Raw genomic sequence first — 18,738 nt, 5'->3', positions numbered from 1 at the left:
GGATCGTTAGCCACTAGTCTAGAGCAGTGATATGACCTGGAGCAGGGATCGATAGACACTAGTCTACAGGTTCTCCCATCTCCACAGAGAAACTCTGGAGCTCTGTCAGAGTGACCATCAGGTTCTTGGTCACCTCCCTGACCAAGGCCCTTCTCCCCCGATTGCTCCGTTAGGCAGGCAGCCAGCTCTAGGAAGAGTCTTGGTGGTTCCAAACTTCTTCCATTTAAGATGTTCTAGGGGACCTTCAATTCTGCAGACATCTTTTGGTACCCTTCTCCAGATCTGTGCCTCGACATAATACTGTCTCGGAGATCTACGGACAATTCCTTCGACCTCATGGCTTGGTTTTTGCTCTGACATGCACTGTCATCTGTGGGACCTTATGGACAGGTGTGTGCCTTTCCAAATTATGTCCAATCAATTGAATTTACCAAAGGTGGACTCCAATCAAGTTGTAGAAACATCAAGGATGATCAATGGAAACAGGATTCACCTAAACTCAATTTCGAGACTCATAGCAAAGAGTCTGAATAAATAAGTTCTGTTTTTTTATAAATGTGCAAACATTTATAAAAAGCTGTTTTTCCCTTTATTATGAGGTAGTGTGTGTAGATTGATGAAATGCCAGCTTCTCTTAGCCACATGTCTGGGGAGCTGCTTGGATGCACATGTCTGGGGAGCTGCATGGATGCACATGTCTGGGGAGCTGCATGGATGCACATGTCTGGGGAGCTGCTTGGATGCACATGTCTGGGGAGCTGCTTGGATGCACATGTCTGGGGAGCTGCTTGGATGCACATGTCTGGGGAGCTGCTTGGATGCACATGTCTGGGGAGCTGCTTGGATGCACATGTCTGGGGAGCTGCTTGGATGCACATGTCTGGGGAGCTGCTTGGATGCACATGTCTGGGGAGCTGCTTGGATGCACATGTCTGGGGAGCTGCTTGGATGCACATGTCTGGGGGAGCTGCTTGGATGCACATGTCTGGGGAGCTGCTTGGATGCACATGTCTGGGGAGCTGCTTGGATGCACATGTCTGGGGAGCTGCTTGGATGCACATGTCTGGGGAGCTGCTTGGATGCACATGTCTGGGGAGCTGCTTGGATGCCGCAGTACTTTTTCAAGCAGTTAGGCCTATATGCTGGAGAACAACGTGAAGCCTGGAAATAATATTTTCCCTGCTACACAAGATAAAAACACTTCCTGTTGCGGTACAGTTAAAACCAGTTACAGAATGAGGAAAAAGTCTCTCCAGCTCACATTGCTTGTATACCTTTAACCACACTGGCCAAGCTTTGCGCGCAAACACACACACACACACACACACACACACACACACACACACACACACACACACACACACACACACACACACACACACACACACACACACACACACACACACACACACACACGCACGCACGCACGCACGCACGCACGCACGCGAGCCCGGCGGTACTCACTGCGTGGCTTTCACGATGTCCCAGGTACTGTAGTCATCCACGTGGCTCTTGCGCCCCACATTCTCACTGTAGCCATGGTTATAGTGACTCTGGGGCTTGAGTTCCTGTTGGCAGAGAAAAAAAACCAGCCATGAGTTTCATCAATCCATGCCTCTGGGCCTACCCAGACGGCACAGCGTCGTCTCACGAGAGCAATTGAATGAGCGACAGAGAGTTGGAGGAGGCTGTGTCATGTTCTGATGGTGGGCAACAGTGAGCCGGAGCCTCCCACATAGGCCCTTCACATTCTATTAGCCTCCACGGCAATGCCATGGCAACGTCATTTAACCTCCCCCCTCACCCCGGGAGGACTGCTGTACTGCTGCCTTGGTGACTGGTAAATACACATCACACCCCAGTTCTCACTCAGTCTCTATAACCTTTACTGAACAACACTATTGGTCCAGGAGAATGCAGTTTGGGTTTTCAGAAAATTATAAAACTTGGTTCACATGTACAGTACTGATTGTAATACAACCATAACAGGCCAATATATAGATTCCTACTAAATCTATTTTCCTATGAAAGGCCCTGTGACATACTAGCATCCTGTCCAGGGGGTGTGCTTGTACGTCAAGCTGCCCCACGCTACAGACTCAAGATATGGGCTCCTGCCCTATTGGCCACTATGGATTGTCCAAGGCCCACCTGTCCAAGGCCCACCTGTCCAAGGCCCACCTGTCCAAGGCCCACCTGTCCAAGGCTCACCTGTCCAAGGCTCACCTGTCCAAGGCTCACCTGTCCAAGGCTCACCTGTCCAAGGCTCACCTGTCCAAGGCTCACTTCCTACAGAACGTGAGGTATAATTTTACAGCCCGACAGCCATTCCATATCTAACAGCCATAGGACCTACATATTCCTTCAATACTAATGTACATACAAACATCCAGCAGGCTATAAGGATACTGGGTTAATGATATAGGCCTCCAGCAGGCTATACGGATACTGGGTTAATGATATAGACCTCCAGCAGGCTATAAGGATACTGGGTTAATGATATAGACCTCCAGCAGGCTATAAGGATACTGGGTTAATGATATAGACCTCCAGCAGGCTATAAGGATACTGGGTTAATGATATAGACCTCCAGCAGGCTATAAGGATACTGGGTTAATGATATAGACCTCCAGTAGGCTATATGAACACTTGGTTAATGATTAACCATATAGACCTACAGTAGGCTATAAGGATGAACATCTGATGGGAAAAACACTTGGTAGTCAGTTAATGAGGGGTAAGGATTATAATGAGATCTTTAAATATGCATAGTAATCCATCATCTACAAGCTACCCTGAAGGATGGAGCGGAGCTCGAGCTGACTGGAGGATGGAGAGGACCTCGAGCTGACTGGAGGATGGAGAGGACCTCGAGCTGACTGGAGGATGGAGAGGACCTCGAGCTGACTGGAGGATGGAGAGGACCTCGAGCTGACTGGAGGATGGAGAGGACCTCGAGCTGACTGGAGGATGGAGAGGACCTCGAGCTGACTGGAGGATGGAGAGGGATGAAAGGTAAAGGGAGGAGAGGGGGAGGAGCCATGCCAGGCAGATGAAAGACTACCCTCTGGCAGACTTTCAAAAGGCCCTCAAATCACATCCATGCCCTCTAACTAGGGTTGCAAAGGGTCGGAAACTTTTCATAATAGTTCCGGAAATTTTCCATGGGAAGTCAAGCCCTGGAATTTGGGGAATTTTGCTTAAGTTCATTTAAAAAAAGTTAGCTTATAACAGTGAACCTTTTTTGTGGGATACACACAAGGCAATTCTAGGTCTTGTGGCATATTTTGGTGAAACTATCCCCAAATCAATGAAATTGCAACCCTCTGCATGCACAGTGCATTCTTCCATCACATGTACAGCTGATTCTCAAGATCTTGCACACTAATGAGATGCTATTGAGCCCACACTACTACACTGTCTGAGCCAAGGACTAAATGCTTTCGGGTTTTGATTACAGTTTTGATTACAATACTGGGTGGGGTGAATATATTTTATATGACACACATCATTTTTTGTTAACTAGTAAATAGTAGCCTGCAGCAAAATGTCTTAAAATCATTTCTAACTTAATTTCTGCTACCATGTGGGTTTTAGCTTGCTTGAGCCTGCTAACTGAGGAGTGTTAATTCACCTGTTTCCATACATGTTTCATTTTAAAACATTTATCTTACAAAGGAGTTGTTTAACTGCTTAACTATTTCTGTACATGGAATTGTATTATTTTTTTTACTCGTCTTTTTCTAATCTTTACAGGATGCCACAGGCACGATCTGATGTGTGGAAACATTTCACTGCAGCTAATGTAGAAGGAAAAGCTGAAATACTGTGCCAAATCATATGTGAAGAATGCAACAAAGATTGCAGAATCTGGCCAAGTGCATAAAGTTCCCTCAGCGCTCACAACAAGCAACCTCTGACAAAAGTCCCTCTACTTCTATTCGAGGTGAAAATGATGAATCAGACACCTTATCGAAAGCAACAGCTCGTGGTCCCTCCTGGAACCAGAAGTTTTTTGACTCAATAGAGGACTGTAGTCAGAGAAATGCTGATGAATGTCTTGCTCGAGCTGTGTATGCAACTGGTTCACCTCTGATGCTCACAGGCAATGTGTATTGGAAGAGATTTCTGAATGTTCTTCGCCCAGCATACACCCCTCCAACCAGACATGCTTTATCTACTCATTTGCTGGATGCAGAGTTCAGAGTTCAAGTGAAGGTAAGGAAAATCATAGAGAAAGCAGACTGTACTGCAATCATCTCTGATTGGTGGTCGAATGTTCGTAGGCAAGGAATAATTGACTACATCTCCACCCCTCAACCAGTATTCTACAAGAGCACAGACACAAGGGACAACAGACACACCGGTCTCTACATTGCAGATGAGCTGAAGGCAGTCATCAATGACCTTGGATCACATAAGGTATTTGTACTGGTGACAGACCATGCTGCGAACATGAAGGCTGCTTGGTCTAAAGTGGAGGAGTCCTACCCTCACATCACACCCATTGCCTGTACTGCTCATGCATTGAATCTGCTCCTCAAGGACATCACGGCACTGAAAACAATGGATACACTCTACAAGAGAGCCAAGGAAATGGTTAGGTATGTGAATGGTCATCAAGTTATAGCAGCAATCTACCTCACCAAGCAAAGTGAGAAGAATAAGAGCACCACATTGAAGCTGCCCAGAAACACCTGTTGGGGTGGTGTTGTCAGTCATCATGTTTGACAGTCTCCTGGAGGGGAAGGAGTCTCTCCAAGAAATGGCCATATCACAGTCTGCCGATATGGACAGCCCCATCAAGAGGATCCTCCTGGATGATGTATTTTGGGAGAGAGTGGTAAGCAGCCTGAAACTCCTGAAACCTATAGCAGTAGCCACTGCACAGATTGACTGAGACAAGGCCATCCTGTCTGATGTTCAGACTCTGCTTGCAGATGTAAGAGAATAAATCCATACTGCCTTGCCCACTTTACTGTTGCTCCAAGCAGAGGAAGCTGCAGTTCTGAAATACATCAAAAAGCATTAAGACTTCTGCCTGAAGCCCATTCACACTGCAGAGTACATGTTGGACCCCAAGTATGATGGCAAGAGCATCCTGTCTGGTGCAGAGATCAACAAGGCCTATGGTGTCATCACTACCGTGTCTCGCCACCTTGGCCTGGATGAGGGCAAGGTTCTCATATATGTTCGTGCCAACATATCTCATCAGCCACCTGGTGGAAGGGACTTATCTGAGGATCTTTCCCGTTGCCTCCATCAAACTCCAAATCCCACCAACATCAGCCACCTCAGAGCGCAACTGGTCCTTGTTTGGGAACACACACACCAAAGAACACAACAGGCTGACCAATACAAGGGTTGAAAAATTGGTGGCTATCCGGGCAAGTTTAAGGCTTTTTGAGCCTGACAACAAGCCATCCTCAACAAGGTTGGAAAGTGACAGTGAAGATGAGGCTTCAGAGTCTGATGTTCAAGAGGTGAACATTGAGGAGGTCCAGGGAGAAGACATGGAAGCCTGAGAGGAAGACAACCAAAGCTTTAGTTTCTAGACTGTCATTTTACAGATGTATGTTGAAAAACGTTTTTGGGAGATGCGATGGATCATTGGGGATCATTCAATATTCCCTTTCTTTTGTTGTTCAGTGAAATCATCCCATGTGAAGAGTCAACTCATTTAATTCAAGTTCAATTCATAACTAAATCGTTTTATTTTATTTCTATTGGAAGGATTTAATCATTTGCAATTATGTCTACTTATGATAAAACTTTTACCTTATGTTTCTGTCTCCACATGATATGGTAAATATATCCAATACAAAAAACATCTTTATTTAAAATGGTATTAATATTAATTTGCATATATTTCTGTTAATTCCCATATAATCCTGTGAATTACCATGGAAAGTTTCCACCTCTGAATATTCCCCAAACTGTGCAACTCTACCTCTGACATAAATGGCATATTATTATTATTATTATTATTGTTGTTGTTATCTGACCAAAGCGACTTACAGTAGTGCGTGCATAGCCTTCATTTTCTTATGGGCGGCCCCAGTGGGTATCGAACGCACGACCCTGGCGTTGCAAGAGCCACTCTACCAACGGAGCTACACATGACCATAAGGTATCAAATTTGTCAATTGAAAACAATGGAAGCCAAACACTGGCCTGAGGTAGAACAGAGCTAGGTATGGGAAACACTAGCTTACAGTAAGTCTTCATCAGAATACTCCACTCAGGAGAGGTATTTTTTAAACCACCAATTTGCTATCGGTGAAGTTAGGGGCATTTGGATTGGGGCCATTTCATGCACTGTTATGTCGTTTAGAACTGAGAGCGGTAAGTAACATGATCTGATGACTTGAAAAAATGCTGAGAAACAGGTCCAAGCAACTTCTTCCAGGAACAGAGACGTTATTTTGCTGGTGAGGCCATAACGGCCCGTCTCTCCAATCTAGCAGTAACTACATTATCTGACGAGGTGGAGGATGGTTTGGCAATACAACAAACCCCTAAAGACAGAGCAAAAATGTTAGGGCTATTTTAGACCAGTAGCCAATGATATCAGATCAGCATGTCAGCCTCCAGCCATGGGTGTTAGCTAAGGGACACGGGGGCTTGACTAATGGCCTCAGACAGCCAGGCGTGAGCGGTGAGAGGCACGAAGGGTGCCTGAAGCCACCCATGCTCAATCAGCCCTGCAGCATGTCAATAGAGTTACACTGGAGTAGTGTGAAGTGCTGAACCAGCTCTCCCTACATGGCAGTGAGAGAAACACAAGGTGGACAGTCAGTAGGCCAGGGGTGTATTCACTAGCAACCAAATGGAAGCAAACAGGATGAAACGCGGACAGACCTACCTGAATTTGTCCAAAAGGCTTCTCAACAGCTTTTACCCCCAAGCCATAAGACTCCTGAACAGGTAATCAAATGGCTATACTCTGCCAGGGGGGTAACATACGAGAACAGACCATGACATTACTCTGCCAGGGGGTAACATACGAGAACAGACCATGACATTACTCTGCCAGGGGGTAACATACGAGAACAGACCATGACATTACTCTGCCAGGGGGTAACATACGAGAACAGACCATGACATTACTCTGCCAGGGGGTAACATACGAGAACAGACCATGACATTACTCTGCCAGGGGGTAACATACGAGAACAGACCATGACATTACTCTGCCAGGGGGTAACATACGAGAACAGACCATGACATTACTCTGCCAGGGGGTAACATACGAGAACAGACCATGACATTACTCTGCCAGGGGGGTAACATACGAGAACAGACCATGACATTACTCTGCCAGGGGGTAACATACGAGAACAGACCATGACATTACTCTGCCAGGGGGGTAACATACGAGAACAGACCATGACATTACTCTGCCAGGGGGTAACATACGAGAACAGACCATGACATTACTCTGCCAGGGGGTAACATACGAGAACAGACCATGACATTACTCTGCCAGGGGGTAACATACGAGAACAGACCATGACATTACTCTGCCAGGGGGTAACATACGAGAACAGACCATGACATTACTCTGCCAGGGGGGTAACATACGAGAACAGACCATGACATTACTCTGCCAGGGGGTAACATACGAGAACAGACCATGACATTACTCTGCCAGGGGGGTAACATACGAGAACAGACCATGACATTACTCTGCCAGGGGGTAACATACGAGAACAGACCATGACATTACTCTGCCAGGGGGGTAACATACGAGAACAGACCATGACATTACTCTGCCAGGGGGTAACATACGAGAACAGACCATGACATTACTCTGCCAGGGGGTAACATACGAGAACAGACCATGACATTACTCTGCCAGGGGGTAACATACGAGAACAGACCATGACATTACTCTGCCAGGGGGTAACATACGAGAACAGACCATGACATTACTCTGCCAGGGGGTAACATACGAGAACAGACCATGACATTACTCTGCCAGGGGGTAACATACGAGAACAGACCATGACATTACTCTGCCAGGGGGTAACATACGAGAACAGACCATGACATTACTCTGCCAGGGGGTAACATACGAGAACAGACCATGACATTACTCTGCCAGGGGGTAACATACGAGAACAGACCATGACATTACTCTGCCAGGGGGTAACATACGAGAACAGACCATGACATTACTCTGCCAGGGGGTAACATACGAGAACAGACCATGACATTACTCTGCCAGGGGGTAACATACGAGAACAGACCATGACATTACTCTGCCAGGGGGGTAACATACGAGAACAGACCATGACATTACTCTGCCAGGGGGTAACATACGAGAACAGACCATGACATTACTCTGCCAGGGGGTAACATACGAGAACAGACCATGACATTACTCTGCCAGGGGGTAACATACGAGAACAGACCATGACATTACTCTGCCAGGGGGGAACATACGAGAACAGGCCATGACATTACTCTGCCAGGGGGTAACATACGAGAACAGACCATGACATTACTCTGCCAGGGGGGTAACATACGAGAACAGACCATGACATTACTCTGCCAGGGGGGTAACATACGAGAACAGACCATGACATTACTCTGCCAGGGGGGTAACATACGAGAACAGACCATGACATTACTCTGCCAGGGGGGTAACATACGAGAACAGACCATGACATTACTCTGCCAGGGGGTAACATACGAGAACAGACCATGACATTACTCTGCCAGGGGGTAACATACGAGAACAGACCATGACATTACTCTGCCAGGGGGGAACATACGAGAACAGACCATGACATTACTCTGCCAGGGGGGTAACATACGAGAACAGACCATGACATTACTCTGCCAGGGGGTAACATACGAGAACAGACCATGACATTACTCTGCCAGGGGGGTAACATACGAGAACAGACCATGACATTACTCTGCCAGGGGGGTAACATACGAGAACAGACCATGACATTACTCTGCCAGGGGGTAACATACGAGAACAGACCATGACATTACTCTGCCAGGGGGGTAACATACGAGAACAGACCATGACATTACTCTGCCAGGGGGGAACATACGAGAACAGACCATGACATTACTCTGCCAGGGGGTAACATACGAGAACAGACCATGACATTACTCTGCCAGGGGGTAACATACGAGAACAGACCATGACATTACTCTGCCAGGGGGTAACATACGAGAACAGACCATGACATTACTCTGCCAGGGGGTAACATACGAGAACAGACCATGACATTACTCTGCCAGGGGGTAACATACGAGAACAGACCATGACATTACTCTGCCAGGGGGGTAACATACGAGAACAGACCATGACATTACTCTGCCAGGGGGGTAACATACGAGAACAGACCATGACATTACTCTGCCAGGGGGTAACATACGAGAACAGACCATGACATTACTCTGCCAGGGGGTAACATACGAGAACAGACCATGACATTACTCTGCCAGGGGGTAACATACGAGAACAGACCATGACATTACTCTGCCAGGGGGTAACATACGAGAACAGACCATGACATTACTCTGCCAGGGGGTAACATACGAGAACAGACCATGACATTACTCTGCCAGGGGGTAACATACGAGAACAGACCATGACATTACTCTGCCAGGGGGTAACATACGAGAACAGACCATGACATTACTCTGCCAGGGGGGTAACATACGAGAACAGACCATGACATTACTCTGCCAGGGGGTAACATACGAGAACAGACCATGACATTACTCTGCCAGGGGGTAACATACGAGAACAGACCATGACATTACTCTGCCAGGGGGTAACATACGAGAACAGACCATGACATTACTCTGCCAGGGGGTAACATACGAGAACAGACCATGACATTACTCTGCCAGGGGGGTAACATACGAGAACAGACCATGACATTACTCTGCCAGGGGGGTAACATACGAGAACAGACCATGACATTACTCTGCCAGGGGGGTAACATACGAGAACAGACCATGACATTACTCTGCCAGGGGGGTAACATACGAGAACAGACCATGACATTACTCTGCCAGGGGGTAACATACGAGAACAGACCATGACATTACTCTGCCAGGGGGTAACATACGAGAACAGGCCATGACATTACTCTGCCAGGTTTTCTTTTTGTTACGAGGAAAGGAACATACGGCTCCTAAACTTGGCGGTGATCCTCCAGACCCCAAGGGGTGCATGTTTTGGTTTTGCCCTAACACTACACAGCTGACTCAATGATCAAAGCTTGATGATTATTTAATGACTTAAACCACCTGTGTAGTGCTAGGGCTAAAAACTAAAAGTTCACCCCTTGGGGTCCTGAGGACAGATTTAGAGAAACCCTGCATTAGTGTGACATAATTAACATGCACTTCATACCTGAATAAAACACCCTTAACCAGTGTGTGTGTGTGTGTGTTAGAGGTTGACCGATTATGATTTTAACGCTGATACCGAGGACCATAAAAAGCCGATATCGATTAATCGGCCGATTGTTTTTATTTATTTGTAATAATGACAATTACAACAATACTGAATGAACACTTATTTTAACTTAATATAATACATCAATAAAATCAATTTAGTATGAAAAATAAATAACGAAACATGTTCAATTTGGTTTTAAAAAATGCAAAAACAAAGTGTTGGACAAGAAAGTAAAAGTGCAATATGTGCCATGTAAGAAAGCTAACGTTTAAGTTCCTTGCTCAGAACATGAGAACATATGAAAGCTGGTGGTTCCTTTTAACATGAGTCTTCAATATTCCCAGGTAAGAAGTTTTAGGTTGTAGTTATTATAGGACTATTTCTCTCTATACCATTTGTATTTCATATACCTTTGACTATTGGATGTTCTTATAGGCACTTTAGTATTGCCAGTGTAACAGTATAGCTTCCGTCCCTCTCCTCACTCCTACCTGGGCTCGAACCAGGAACACATTGACAACAGCCACCCTCGAAGCAGCGTTACCCATGTAGAGGAAGGGGAACAACTACTCCAAGTCTCAGAGCGAGTGATGTTTGAAACGCTATTAGCGCGCACCTGCTAACTAGCTAGCCATTTCACATCGGTTTCACCAGCCTAATCTCGGGAGTTGACAGGCTTGAAGTCATAAACAGCGCAATGCATTGCGAAGAGCTGCTGGCAAAACGCACGAAAGTGCTGTTTGAATTAATGCTTACGAGCCTGCTGCTGCCTACCACTGCTCAGTCAGACTGCTCTATCAAATCATAGACTTAATTAGAATAAACACACAGAAATACGAGCCTTATGTCATTAATATGGTCGAATCTGGAAACTATCACCTCGAAAACAAAATGTTTTTTTCTGTCAGTGAAATACGGAACCGTTCCATATTTTATCTAACGGGTGGCATCCCTAAGTCTAAACATTCCTGTTACATTGCACAACCTTCAATGATATGTCATAATTACGTAAAATTCTGGCAAATTAGTTCGCAACGAGCCAGGCAATGAACGCAAGAGCAGTGACACAATTTCATGTTAGCAGGCAATATTAACTAAATATGCAGGTTTAAAAATATATACTTGTGTATTGATTTTAAAGAAAGGCATTGATGTTTATGGTTAGGTACATTGGTGCAACGACAGTGCTTTTTTCGCAAATGTGCTTGTTAAATCATCACCCGTTTGTCGAAGTAGGCTGTGATTCAATGAGAAATTAACAGGCACCGCATCGATTATATGCAATGCAGGACACGTTAGATAAACTAGTAATATCAACCATGTGTTGTTAACTAGTGATATGTTAAGATTGATTGTTTTTTATAAGATAAGTTAAATGCTAGCTAGCAACTTAACTTGGCTTCTTGCTGCCCTCGCGTAACAGGTAGTCAGCCTGCCATGCAGGCTCCTCGTGGAGTGCAATGTAAGGCAGGTGGTTAGAGTGTTGGACTAGTAACCAGAAGGTTGCAAAAACGAATCCCCCCTGAACAAGGCAGTTAAGCCCCGTTCCTAGGCCGTCATTGAAAATAAGAATGTGTTTTTAATCTGACTTGCCTAGTTAAATAAAGGTGTAAAAAACATTTTTTTTTTATACCGATTGTTATGAAAACTTGAAATCGGCCCTAATTAAATCGGCCATTCCGATTAATCGGTCGACCTCTAGTGTGTGTGTGTGTGTGTGTGTGTTGGTCTCGTCAATTTCAGCATTCAAGGCCCCTTAGCTCATCTATATTCATATATGCTGTGAGGAAGAGTGTTTTCACGGATCTTTAGCAGTGAAGAACAGGATACACTATCCTGTGTCTTGAGCAGCAGGAACATTTCCAAACTCTAGGCTGCTCAGAATGTATGCACCGTCCTTGAACCCTAGAGATAATCTGTTTAACCTGGAGGGGTAACAGGGTCACCCTGGGTTCACATTACTGCAGTAGCAAAACCAACGGAACACGAAAACAAGCATTTATTTTTGGACACGTTCAGGCAGTCCCTCCCAGTTTCGGTCTGTTTGCTTCCGGTTGGTTCCTAGTGAATACACCACTGGGTTAATGCCTACCTTCATTACCATCAAACTGATGGTCATTGTAACTACAGGCCACAGTGGAACAGATCATTTCAGCATGTGCAATTTTCAGCCCTATAATTGGATGCCTGCTAGTTGTTAATCCACTGGACGAGGCAATGCGCGGCAGAAGTGGAGAGAACGTTATCTATGGTGTCCAGTCGACTGGATGGTGTCACCATTTGAATCTTGTCTGTTTGAGGAAGCAGTGATCTAGGAAGTTCTCAGTCAGGACATTTGGCAGGCTCATCCCAGGGGACGGTGTCATGCACCCAGATCAAAAAATAAGCTACAAAAAAACTACATGTAGACTATGGAATGGCGTGGCATTGTACTAGCTGCAGTATCCCCATAATGAGCTAATGTGCTCTTCAGTTTACTGTCAGATTTTAGGCTAGTAAAAAAAAGCTAAATTACATAAATTTCATTCAGAGTATAGGTCTGTGACGATGTGCCTGTATTCATATCTTTACAAGTTAGCGCAAATCATTTAGTCAACTAGGGTATTTTCCATCATCTGTAGCCAGTTGTTTGTAAATACAATCTCTGGATCCAGTCTTCATCACCAACACTTTCAATACATCCCACCATTTGTTGTGTCTGACCCATTGACTGAAGCTTGTTCAGGGCAGAGGACATGCTTCCTTGCCCATCGTAGAGCACACGTGACCCGCTCATTATCTATTGAAGCTGCTGCTACAGCCATTCAGTAGCTAGGGGTTGCCACCAGATGAGGTCCGGAAGCACAGAGAGGATTAGGCTTAACCAACCACAGTGGACGGGCCCAATCTAAACAATCTGAAATAAAGGTAACTTATTTTGTAGGACTACTTCAATAGTCACACAGTTTCATTTAATGAGAGGACAATGGCTGAGTGAGAGAGGATCCTACCTGGACTGGAGAACTTCTATGTTAAAGAAGCAACTATAAGGACCCCAAAGAGGAACAGACTCCGTTTTGTACATTATCTCTGTTATTCTACATTCTCTGTGCCGTCTATTGCCTCCATTGACATAATGAATCCAGCAATGGAGCAAGATTCTGTAGTTGTTCTATTCAAAAACAATCATTTGCATTTTTAAACTGGGTCAGGAGCCTAGGAGTTCGGCTAAGGCAGCATCCCAAAAGGCTCCCTATATAGCCTAGTGCACTACCTTTGACCAGCGCCCGTAAGGCTCTGGTCCAAAGTAGGGAATAGGGAGCCATTTGGGACGCAAACTATATCTGTGGCTGAGAGTCAGACAAACAAAATCAACAATAGGAAAGATTGCAAAAGAGACTGAAATTCATGAGAAGGCATGTTTAATGAGATTCAGAGGGGAAAACAGGCCTAGACAGAGAGAATAAGTGAACGTGCGTATCAAACGGTCGTATCCAAGGGTAGCTTATTGATGTGGATCTCTCTGGGGCTCCCTAGAGTACACCAGATGTTCACCACAAAACTGAGCAGGTGGATGGTGGTGGTGTCATGTGGCACTTGAATTTCACACGTCTCTCTTTTAGAGATCAACCAGAGAACAGTAAAGGCTCATTCAAATAAAGAAATCAGGGAGACAGGCCATAAATGCACAGCCTATATCAGAGATGCAAAATATTTAGGCCTAGGCTATGCTGCATTAGTGGAGATGGCTTTTCCACAAAGCTCTATGCCTCAAAAGCCACATGACAGCTAAGCTTTGGAGGAATCTGAAAAAGCATTTAGTCAACCTGCTGGAATTCAGACCAGGGCACTAAGCCTGAAGGCTCTTTAACAGCAGCAACAAGGTCGAGGCAACAGGCATAGCCCAACACTATTCTTCACAATCCCAGAAAGTGTAACCTCTATCCAGGGATTAACCCGTGTGATTGCAGGTGGCTGTGTATTTATGGTACACTGCATCATATGGATAAGTATGCAACAAAAGTTCAACATTCACCTTCTGCTACCATTTCTGTCAAGCCGTCTACACATACAGTTTGACGTATAGGTTGGATAAATCCAGCGTACGCACCACACAGTACGCACTACTACTGCCTCTGCAACGCAAATGCAGAATTCCATTAAAAATAAATGTACTTCTGGTGTGACAAAATGCAATGACGCTGTCGGTGTCATCGAGGCGTAATGCTTCCTCTACTGTGACAAGAGACAGTTACGGCCTGAGGGCTCTGGAACAGGCTCGGTCACAGACAGCCTGCCATAGACCTAACACTGCTCATTCCAATCACATATGACCAAGAGTGGAATACTGCAGCGATAGATAGACAAGTCATACAAGAGATAAGTTAATGATGAGACAAGCTTTGTACCAAGGGAACATGGGACATACGGCAGTTTTCCAAGCAGTCAATGTCCCACCACCATCATGAAGTCAAGATATCAACATGGGGCTGTCCATCTTCAACAGAAGGCTTGGATTTGTGATGAGCCTGGCTGCAGTCTTACTGAAAGAAAGTAATTAGTCCACATAGAAGAGCAGTACGAGTCCCATGAAGCCTAAGAAAGATCACAAGTCCTATGTGGCTCAGTTGGTAGAGCATGGCGCTTGCAACACCTAGGATCGGGGGTTTGATTCCCGCTGGGATAAACAAAAAGTGTCTACTAAAAGGAATATATTAATATGTATTATTAGGCTACATACTAGAATCAGATAGATAATAGCCAATGAGCAGAACACTACATAATCCTGAGTTTAGGTAGTCTACCACTACAGCAACACCCAACCCTCCGCAGGTTAAACGTGCCTTGCGGTTTTAGATCTCACCCTCTCCTAACTGACATGCTGTTGTTTAATTCCGCTGCAGAGTTGGCCGTAACAGCAGTTGAGCGTCTGATGGGATTTTAATGCAAGGAGACTTTGTTTTTGTTTACCCTCCTTCTCCCCTCAGGCCCAAATGCCCTATGCTGGACCACAGGCTAAATCTAAGCTATGCAGTGCCACACTACGTATAGAAATCAGTAATTGTGACATGTCAAAAGAGCCTGCATAACCAATAAATGGAGAGGAATGAGGCTTGACATATCAAAAACGCATTAACCACAAGAGTAACAAAAAGAGAAAGCATCTGGCAAACGTAACACCAATTGGCAGCAACTTGGTGAGTCTAACGCCAGGAAAATGTTATTTTCTTTAAAATAGATTTTTCAGTCAGTGTGTTTTAGTGTGTGTGCCTGTGCCAAATGATTTACGAAAGGCAAGACGGCACTATTTAATGCCCATTGGTTGTCTTTCAAATATTGGCTTTTTCAAATAAATGGCCATTTCTGTAGCTTGCTGCAAGCCCCAGACTGAAAACGTAGTACTTTTTGCACCAAGACTAGAGGGGGAAATAAGCCTTCTACATCATGTGGCGTAACAGGTTGGCCAACACAAGTGAGTTAGTAAACCATGAATAATTTACAGTGACAGGTCCTCTGTACTGGCCCATTCTTAAAAAACACATCTAATGTTTGTTAATCAAGTGTCAAGTGGCCTGAAACAAGTTCAATTTTGAATTCCATGTTGTTCGTAGCCTTGCACTCCAAATAGTAAAATGCATTTCGACAACAAACAAATAAGGCAACTCATTTTGAAAACTGACCCAAAAGGCAATTTGCCAGACCACATTTAATAGGCTATATAGACTAAAATGCCAAGTATGACATGCTCAACTCTTACTAAGTTCTGTGCATAAGTCTTGGGTGCTGTATAAATTAGCCCAACAGTAATCCAACGGCCAGCACACAAAGAGTAACGTTAGATGCTAGTTCACTGTATTATTCTCAGCAGTCACAATGGATGCATTTCGGCCCCAAAGCCGATCTGCACACAGATAAGGCCTAAATATTATTGTCAGATCTGAAATTATTTGGAATAAAGCTACAACATGAATGTAATTATTGTATCACATTCACAACATGATATTCAAGTGTTTATTCCTGTGCTATGGGCTAAACATATCTAGCTCTAGGGCTGACTAGCTAGATCAATCTTCAGCTAGCTAGTTTGTTAGCCCTAACTTGCTAACCTAGCTAGCAACTAAACCATTAATACGTTTATATGGCTAAATGTAAATAGGCTGAATGTTGGCCATGGACAGAATAGTTGAATGCAATTGACGTTGCTTGACAAATATTGTCACTGACATGGCTAGCCTCGCTAGCTACATTGCTAGGCCCGCGCCCATCTCTGTTTGCATGCTAACGTTGCCATCACCGACCAAGCAACATGACATTTCAGCACAAATCATTTTTCGGGCTGCAGCAAAACCCTGCTTTTTTGACGACAATAAACCAGTTCAGCATAACTACCTACGATCTCTTGTTCGGTAATTCTGTTATTTTCAAGGTAGCTTATCTGTTGGGCACAATAAACAACCCAATAATGTCGTCTGATTTACTAGGTTCAGAGAAACACCTTCAGAACAATTAGCTGGCTAGCTAACATGCTATTACGCAGCAGGGGAAAACCTGACATGTATTTGGTGGTGGCTGCCCTCCCGATGAGGGTGGCATCGTGGTTCTCTCAAAACACGGCGAATTTATACTGTTTAGTAGATTCCGACATGTACAAGATCCACCCTCGTTATTACCCCGTGCAAAGATGCAGGGCCAAGCAGCTTACCTCTGGATGGAGAATAGGAACACAGCCAGCTTCTTTCTCATATTCATCCATAACGTCAGCCATCTTGGTGGTCAATCTCGCCAAGCATTATGGGACACAATGCTCTGTAGAAACAAACAGGAGGATGGGATGTTCGGTCAGAGCGACGCTCGAGGCTCACAAACCGTCCTGCGATTTTCTGGTGGTACATTGATGTTGCATTACGTCATTGTGTCACATCATCGTTTTGGGATAATTCTGTATCGGGTCATGCATATCAATACCTCTAGGTTAAGTCATGAAATGAGGTCGGTACCCACATGTAAAGCCATTTGAGGTGTAATTGTTATAGCCTACTGTTATTATAACAAATTCTATGCCTGACACGAAACAACGTTATGATTTAGATATGCGCGTGCATGGATGACCTTGAACGCTAATATTCCCCACCTTGTTGCAGCTGTATGATCTACACGAGAAATTGCGTCACATTTGTTTTTAAACATTCCTATTTACTCAATAAATATTGATGTATTTTACCGTCATCTTGAGTAGTATTAACATCATCACTAACACTGTTATGGCTATACATATTTTAAAATAGTTTTGGAAAAGCAGTTAATGTACTGTATAACCGTTAGTTAGTTAGTTAGTTAGGCTACTTCCAAGATATAAAAAAAAAAATCCCTACCCCCCAAAAAAATCCCTACCAAAATGAACACTACGTAAATCTATGCAATGGTGTGTTCGCTTCCATAACGTTTCTGTGCAATATATACCTCAGTGGTGCAATATGTACGAAATATTTGTATTTTTCAAAGGGGCCGTGCCACATTAGCCTGATGCCAGTCTAGCTATTCCACTCCTTGCCACTGCTTGACTGGTCTTTCGGCAATCTCAACGTTCAATATGCAGCCGGATTTACAGCGCAGTTATTTGTTGATTGATCGTTGGAAACAACATTAATAGTTTCCCGGACAACAATATGAAACATGGGTGTACGCAAATTTGGAGCAATATAGAATTCTAATTTTAAGAATAACAACAACAAACAATACCATTACGACCTGCTGAGGTAATTCCCTTGTGAGAAGGCAGTGTCAATGCAATATCATGTTGTTCAAAGTGGCTAGACCGGACTCAGTAATGAGAGATAAATAATGATTCGGACAATATTAGCCTACAAGATTCAATTGATCTAGGTTTGCTTCAATTGCATCCTATTAATTAGAGGAATGAAGCGCAAAACTGGCACCTGTCGTCATTCCTCGCACATATGCTGATTTTCATGACCTTCTTCAATTTGTACCCTTTGTTTTGCTAATTTCAGTTGTATTATTTGTCCCTCCTCTCTTATTGAGAGATGGAGTCCAGACAGGCTACTACTTTCTAAATGGGCATAGAGAGAATTAGTGAAGTCTATCTATCTCTCTCTCCCTCTCTCTCTCTCTCTCTCACACACACACACACACACACACACACACACAGGACCCATCAATCAAAGCCACCAGCGCACCTCAAGACACACAAATCACATTTCTCCTTTCCTAAAAACGTATTCAAAACCTATGCTCACCTTCAAATGTTGGCTGTAGTCCATCAGAAAGTTGGCCTAGGCTACATTATAGCATAATGTTAA

The 18,738-nt window shown here is 44.4% G+C and overlaps 1 protein-coding gene across 2 annotated transcripts in view; it reads right to left on the bottom strand.

Annotated features, from left to right (window-relative positions):
- Positions 1-17,274, bottom strand: part of LOC106609686 (palmitoyltransferase ZDHHC17) — a 68,707-nt gene extending 51,433 nt beyond the window's left edge. The window contains exons 1-2 of one of the 2 annotated variants that reach the window (XM_045700102.1): positions 17,121-17,274; positions 1,465-1,568 (exon numbers count right to left, since the gene is read on the bottom strand). In XM_045700102.1, coding sequence (XP_045556058.1) covers positions 1,465-1,568; positions 17,121-17,183 — 167 coding nt within the window. In that variant the 5' untranslated portion in view covers positions 17,184-17,274. Of the gene's footprint in view, positions 1-1,464; positions 1,569-2,794; positions 2,862-17,120 lie in introns of those variants that run through there. The other variant, XM_045700103.1, reaches the window with a different exon arrangement.
- Between the last annotated feature and the right edge of the window lie 1,464 nt (positions 17,275-18,738).

The sequence above is a fragment of the Salmo salar genome, chromosome ssa17 (assembly GCF_905237065.1).
Source record: "Salmo salar chromosome ssa17, Ssal_v3.1, whole genome shotgun sequence".
Lineage (NCBI taxonomy): Eukaryota > Metazoa > Chordata > Actinopteri > Salmoniformes > Salmonidae > Salmo > Salmo salar.
This window is presented reverse-complemented; position numbering and strand designations above follow the sequence as displayed.